The sequence below is a fragment of the Octopus bimaculoides genome, chromosome 23 (assembly GCF_001194135.2).
Source record: "Octopus bimaculoides isolate UCB-OBI-ISO-001 chromosome 23, ASM119413v2, whole genome shotgun sequence".
Classification (NCBI taxonomy): domain Eukaryota; kingdom Metazoa; phylum Mollusca; class Cephalopoda; order Octopoda; family Octopodidae; genus Octopus; species Octopus bimaculoides.
In genome coordinates, this window is record NC_069003.1 from 13,898 (window position 1) to 21,757 (window position 7,860).

At 37.6% G+C, this 7,860-nt stretch overlaps 1 protein-coding gene across 1 annotated transcript in view; it reads right to left on the reverse strand.

Moving 5' to 3' along the window:
* The window catches only part of LOC106876013 (electroneutral sodium bicarbonate exchanger 1), a 53,509-nt gene that overhangs the window by 12,795 nt on the left and 32,854 nt on the right, over nucleotides 1–7,860 (reverse strand). Inside the window, exons 12-14 of the mRNA XM_052975992.1 lie at nucleotides 5,277–5,558; nucleotides 2,357–2,535; nucleotides 1,007–1,079 (exon numbers count right to left, since the gene is read on the reverse strand). Coding sequence (XP_052831952.1) covers nucleotides 1,007–1,079; nucleotides 2,357–2,535; nucleotides 5,277–5,558 — 534 coding nt within the window. The remainder of the gene's footprint in view (nucleotides 1–1,006; nucleotides 1,080–2,356; nucleotides 2,536–5,276; nucleotides 5,559–7,860) is intronic.

Consider the following 7,860-nt stretch of genomic DNA (forward strand, 5'->3'; position numbering starts at 1 on the left):
GTGCGGGTGGCACATAAAAGACACCATTTCGAGCCTGGCCGTTTTCGTGCGGGTGACACGTAAAAGCACCCACTACACTCTCTGAGTGGTTGGCGTTAGGAAGGGCATCCAGCTGTAGAAACTCTGCCAAATTTAGATTGGAGCCTGGTGTTGCCATCCGGTTTCACCAGTCCTCAGTCAAGTCGTCCAACCCATGCTAGCATGGAAAGCGGACGTTAAACGATGATGATGATGACACCCATATTTTCTTTAGAGAGAGAGTGAGAGAGAGAGAGAGAAAGAGTGTGTGTGTGATTACATAATATTTTGTCTGATACACTACCAGCTTTACCATCTTCTAACCACTTGCATATAGAAATAAAATTAACAAAAAATTCAAAATCGTCTTCCTTAAAAAGGTTTTAAATATCCAATATTCAAACTACAAACTTATGAAAAGAGACCCTTAAACAGTTCCTTTCATGTTTCCGACAACCAGCCATGCACGGGAAACATTTCGTTCCACAGTACACTAACATATATCTCACTTACTATTTTCTTTTTTTTTTTAACAAACTATTGATGCAGACCATCATGAGTCTTATAAGCCAACTAATGAGTCTCTACATGATCATTGAGCCTGCAAGAGATGGCAGTCGGATATCCCTCAAACCAGCCACGGAATATTTTTCTTCTTAAAAATCTTAGAAAGGAACAAGGAGACCATTTGAATGGTGAAGAAAATGTGTCTTTTGGGGTGTGCTGAACACTTTAAAATAAATAAATAAATGTCAAAAATATTAAAACTTGTCATTTAACAAATTTGTATTTCAAGAGTGAATTGGTTATCTTCAAAAGTTTTATGGAAAACTTTAATAATTACGAATACATTCCTCTCACAAGCATAGGAATGTAAATTTGGAAATTCACTAGTCTGAAATCTAGTGATTATCCAAACTGAACAATGATAATGAAGAATATACTATGTCAAACAATGGAACTTGTAAAATAAAAACAAATAACAAACCTTGAGAATTGATGTGAGCAGGACAGACAGACCACTTAAGATGCCGACACAAATGGCTGTTACTCTTTGTTCCCTTTTTGGATAATAATAATAATAATAATAATAAATGTGTTCTTTATTAACCATTGAAGGTTTGCAATAAAGGTTGATGACAGCCAAGGACAATATAATGCGATTACACAAAAACAGTAAAATAATAGAAACTAAGAAAAAAAAAAAAAAAAAAAAAAAAAAAAAGACTGCCTTAAGGTTTTATTTCCACATTGCATTTACGCTCTCATTTAAGCAATTTTGAGGGGAGGGGATGAGTTTATATCATTAACCCAGGTCTAGACTAGAATTTTGTTTTATTGATTTGAAAGGATGAAAGTAAAGTTGACCCTCATGAGATCTGAACTCGGAACATAAACAGTCACATGAAATAGTAGTAGGCATTTTGTTTGACATAAATGATTCAGTTAGTCCACTACACTAAATGATTTCCAACATAGGCACAAGTCAGAAATTTAGTGGGAGGCAACAGTCAATTATATTGCCTCTGGTACTTCACTGCTACTTTATCAACCAAAGAAAAGCAACTAGAAAAGCTGGCCTCAGTAAAATTTGAACTTAGAATGTAAGGACCTGGAACAAATACCAAAAAGGAAAGAAAATAAAACAAGCATGAAAAATGACTAGAGTATACAAAAGAATATCCAATTTCTTTCATCTGTCAACAAATTCATTGTAAGGCAGTATCTCCTTTGTCACCCTCACCTACTACTAAGTGTGTGGCCTCAATCCTTTCAGTTTTTCCATCATATAACCTTTTTTGCCAGACAGAGGGAAAATATCTGTCCTTTCCAATAAAATAAAAGTGCTGGAGCACTTCTCACAATGAACATGGCTGATAGCTCCATGCAGCTGACCGGTAGGTGTGCAATAGTCAATTACTAAATTGAAGTGTATGCAAAATGCATCATTGTTCTCACACATTTCAGATATGTCCAGCTGACAAGGCCAGTAGAGTTTCTCTCAAATTGACAGTACCTTACCAGCCGCAATGCCAGGCCATGGATTCCTGCAAGTCACATGGTTGAAAGTTCTCCAGAATAAACTGTGAAGTTGATGATCATTAACATCTCGAGTTAACCCAGGAACAGTGTCATCTCATTTACCTCACACTACTCGAGTTGCATTGTGAAATGGCAGAGAAATTGTTATTTTCTTGCTTTCCCTTTTTCTGTTTCATTAAACTCAGGCAGACAGACACAGGTTCATTTAAACAGGTGGTCACATTCACACTCATACACACACACATGTGTACATTCTCTCTCATCTTTTGCTATTTATGAAGAAATTTTCACTGACCGAACACCCAAGAAAACTGGTCTTTCTCCAGGAGCATTACACTCCGATTCTCTCTTCAAACTCATTATGTGCGCCAGAGCAGACACTGTAGCAGCAACATACCAAGGTAGACCAAACAAAGAACAGAGACCAATCAAAACTGCTACCACCAACATATCAAGATGATAACCACCACCTTTCTGTAAACAGAGAGAAACAAAATAGTTTAAAGCACTGAATGAAAATTTATAATTCAAGAAATATAGCAAAAAAAGTTAAATAAGCACAATATTGGTTTAAAATTAGCAATGAATGAAGGATGGAACTGCCAAGTCAAATCTGAGTTCTGATGGCCATGTGGAACCTTCATTACAGAAGTGATTTGCATTGTCTTGCTTTGGAGTTCAGTTTCTTATAATAGTAATTGAGCTTAGTATTTATTTATAGTAAGGTGAACCCTCAAAGCACCTCAAATTGAGATAAAAACTTTGGAAACTAAAGCCCAGAATCATTGTAACTGGTTTCTCTATCACCACTGTGACTTAATCTTCTAGTAGTCAAAAGAAAATTGATACAAAATGTAAAGAATGGTGGAGGCAACAAACTCCATATATTCAGCTTCATATCTTTTTTCTCATATGTTTCACTTGAGGATTGGCTTTCTTGTTCATCAATACTATCAACCATTCACTCAGGAGGGAATTGAAATTCTTGGACATAAGAAGCAACTAATGTTGGACTGTACTGTTTTCAAAATTGTCACTATTGACGTAATACAGCTGCAGTCATGATATGGATCATTGATTTGTTGGTCGGATATTTGCTATCCTATGTATTAAGTTATATGTCTATCCAATAAATTTCTGCTCAGTTCTTCTCTACCAAATTTTTCTCATAAGACTGATTTAAGCAAAAGCTATGATAGAAGTCATTTGTCCGTGGTACCATGGACTGAGATCAAACCCACAAATATTTGGTTGTAGAGCAGATTTCTTAACTACAGCAGTATGTATTATGTGCTAGAGAGGACATTTAGGAGTAAGTTTACAACAGTAACATAACAACTTCAATAATAATGATCCTAAACTTACAAACAAGGCCACACATTTTGGGAGAGATGTATAGTTCTCTGAAATCAAACCCAGAACTTGGTTCATACTTATTTTATCAACCCTGGAAGAATGAAGAGCAAGGTCAGTCTTGACAAGTTTATCAGGGACCTTTAAATTCAGAACCTTAAGAGGTGTAATTAACTACCATAAGAAGTGCCTAACACTCCACCAATTTTCTGCAAATAATGATTTCTGAATTCAGTATAATCAGATTTGCTGACTAATTCAGTATAACCACCAATAGGAGAGAATATGACCAAAAACTGTGTGTCCTCCATCCCATGCAGCTGTAGTAGGTTATACAAAGGCGAAACATGTCGCCCCCTCAAAATAAGGGTAGAGGAACATCACAAAGCTGTGACACAAGGAGATATTGATAAATCGGGTATAGCTGATCATGTATGGAAAAACGGAGAAGTTAAAATAATAGACAGAGAACACCACTGGAAAATACGGAAACTAAAAGAAGCAGCACATATGCTAGGACACAACAACCTCTTAAGCAGACCGAGTGCAGATATGAGCAGCATATGGGAACGGGTATTAAGGAAGTATAGGAAAATATTAGATTTATAAGCCCTAAAATCCACTCCATAATTGCCCACAGGCATATGGTGTAGTGGTTAAGAGCGCGGGTTACTAAAACCAAGATTCCAAGTTCGATTCCAGGCAGTGAACTGAATAATAATAATAATAATAATAATAACAACAACAACATCGAAAAATTCCCTAAGAATGAGAACCCAGGTTCGAAATTTCTCAAGACACCTGATGAAGCCTGGAGGATATATCAGCCAAAACAAACAAGATGAGGACAAATATCCATCAAATGTAAATAATGTAGAATCATAATTATAGGCCAAATCATTATCCAAATCACTCTGTGTAAGGGAAAACTTGTTGAACTTGTTGCTCACCTTAATCCGAAGAATAAATATCAATAATTTCCTCATTTGTAAAGAATTTAGGCCTTGCCTGTTTACCAGACAAAGTGCTAGGTTCATCACAAAAGAAACTAATTTTTTTCCTCAGAATCAAAAGTAAACATCAGCTATGGAGGATAAGAATCAGTAGAGTTCCACCCACCCTATGACCAGTGAAACAACCTCTGCATGGGAATTCAAACTACCATAAATAGCAGCTGGTTTTCCTAATCATATCTTCCCACCTGAGAATATGTTAGTTAATGTGTTTTTAGACCCACTTGCCAAGGTGAAAAGAAAAAAAAAAATGGGTTGATTAGGTCACCTATGACCAAAAGCACGACTGTTTTTGGTCATAGGGTTGCTCAATCAGGATGAATATGGGGCAAAACAAAAATGACTCATCCAAACATTTAATTTTTTTTTCCATACTTTGGAAAAAGTTGCACTGGTTAGAGAGGTCCTCTGCAGCACAGCTTATCACTATGTCTCTTGTCTTCAGACAAGTCATCATAACTTCTTCCCATATTTTCACCGAACTCCTTTTGCTTGGAACTCTTAGCAGTTCACCCATCTTTCATGGCTAATAAACTTAATCTGTCCCGATGTATAAAATCACAACCTTTCATTCTGGATGCCTTTTGTAGGGCCCACTTTGGTACAAGCTTTTGAGCTTAGTCTCCAATCTAAGGTTAATTTTTACCTTTTTACCCAGTAATATTAGGGGTCTTGGAAATGGCAATGGATGCTCCCTTTCTCTGCAGACTAAGTTATCGAAAAAGACACCTCTACACAAAATAAAAAAACACTTAACATTCTTCATATATAGCTCCATGCCAATGTATTCTCCTTATTTGCTCACAATTCTAGATTTCAGAACAAAAATAAGATAATATAAAATCTTACCACAAGCTTATTTTCTTTACGGTTAACAATCACACTTGTTATTTGCTGATCTAAAAATACCAGAATGGAAGCCAAAAGTGCTGGTAAGCAGGCTGCAATATATAACCACCATGGATTCTTGCTACTAATTGGGTTGATGACCCAGTCACGTTTTGATGGATCAGTTGGTTGGAACTTTGTAGGAACTATTAATTTTGGTGTGTCCAGACCAACTGCGGCATCTGTGCCAGACATCACTATAATTGCGATGAACACAGCAAAGTCACTGGTAATTTGTCGTACCTAAAAATAGTATATATAACAACAATAATAATAATCATCATCCTTTTACTATATGAACAAATCCTGAAATTTTAGTCAATTAGATTGAGCCAGTGCTGAACTGGCACTTATTTTATCAACCTTCAAAGGACGAAAGGCAACCATGGCATAATTTTAACACAGAATGTAAAGATAGACTAAATGCTGCAAAACATTTTGTTCAGTTTGTTAACATTTCTATATATAAAGGGACTCCACCTGTATTTGCTTACAATGGGAGCAAGAGGCCCTCAGGCCATTTGACACTGGGGAAGTTGAAATCACCCATCAGAAACACACTCACGTGACGTTCCAGTTTCATGAGGGTCCCTTTTATTCTTGTGAGGCAATCTTCAAACTTGCCCCTGCAGTTTGGAGCGTTTGGTGGATGTTCTGTATTGCATATGACTATATTGTGTTGTCTTATGTATACAACTTGAGGGTCACACACTGAATTTGAGTTTGACGTTAGGAGCTGGGCCGGGAGGTCCTCATGGATGTATCCAGCAATTCCACCATGGCTCCTTTCCCTTCTGTCCATCTGTAGTATAGTATATTTTGGTATGTGTACTTCTGCATCCTCCATATCAGGCCTAAGAAGAGTTTCCAGGAGTGCTATGCATAGGGCTTAATTTTGCTTTTATTGTTATGATGCAACAGGCTTTCAATATTTAGTAAAAACATTGGCGTGATGACTGCGCTGGCGTTAGGGGAGGCTGTCCCTCTGTCTGTTGATTGCAGTGGCCAAGGTTATGTGTTTGTATTTGATGTGCAAAAAAGACTTGCTCAGCTGCTGCATTTCGCATACCATCTGAGGAGTGTACTGCATCTGCATACTTTCTCTTTGGAGACAATTCGTGCCTCTTCTCTGAGAAGTATTTGGTGGGGTCTCAGGTGAGCAAAGCGGTAGTTTGTACCACCATCTTCCACATGCCAACATTTGCCTTGTATGTAAAATTTGCATCTCCTTATCTTTACTCCAATTTTTTTCTCTCCTCTAGAGTTGGGAATTCCACTGGAGCCTCCATATTTGGGTTGTTTTTGTTTTATGTTTGGTAGGTTTTGGTTTTAATTTTTTTCTTCATTTCCTTTTCTTTCTTCTCCCATCCTTTTGTGGGACCACTGGATCCAAGGGACTTCTAGTTGTTGCTTCATCTTCCCTATCCTTATCAGCTTTGCCACAATTGTTTTCCATAATGGCATCAAGAATGTCAATGTATAGTCTAATAAGAGCATAAGATTGGCTAAATCCATTTTTCTTTCACTCTATCTGCTCAGTGCTTCTGCTAAAACCATTGTTCTTCAGTGCAGCAGTAATGATGCTGTCCGGAGGGTTGCCTCTAGCGGTTGTCCAAGCTCACAACAGTAGTTTCAGTTCCTTGCTCTCTAACTTTGGTGCCATCTTTGTTGCCAAAACCCAGAGGGGGGAGGGGTAGGAAAGATAGAGAGGAAGTGAGAGAGACAGAAGAAGGTAAAGAGAGAGACAGAGAGAAGGAGAGAGAGAGATGAAGGAGAGAGAAAAGGGTGTATGGAGTGGCAGGGAGAGGAAAGACAGAGGATGATATGAAGGAAGGAGAATGGAGGAATAGGGAGATAGATAGAGGGAGAGGAAGGGGAAGAGAAAGAGAGAGAGAGAGAGAGAGAGAGAGGGGGAGATAAAGAGGATGAGGAGGGGAAAGAAGGAAGGTATGAAAGGGGGGGGAGAAAGATACGGACAGAGTGAGGGAGAGGGGAGAGGAAAAAGAAGATATGAAAGAGAGAGGGGGAGAGCAAGTAAAGAAGATATGAAGGAAAGAGGAAAACAGAAGGAATGGAATGAAAAAGGCTGCTGTAAATGAATGAAAAAGGCTGTTGTAGATGAATGAAAAAGCTGCTGTAAATGAATGAAAAAGGCTGCTGTAATGTTTGCCGAATTCCATTGAGCGAACATATAGAGAAATGTGGTGAGAAAATGTTTCTAATTTTTCCTTTCCTCAAACTACATGACACAAATGAGGTTGGAAGAAATAAGAACAGAAAAAAGAACAATAATATAAACAACCAGCTAATGATGTAGATTAAAAAATATCTTTAACGTATGAATATAAACTGATTTCAGCAGACTCCCACTAACTGAAATAAAAACAATCAAAACCAGTTTTGCTCACTCATAAAACCATTACATGTAAGCCACAAGCTAATTGGTTAAAACAAAGGCAAGTTCTATGCTAGTAATATCGGCATACCCAGAAAATATCGGCATACCCAGAAAATATCGGCATACCCAGAAAATATCGGCATACCC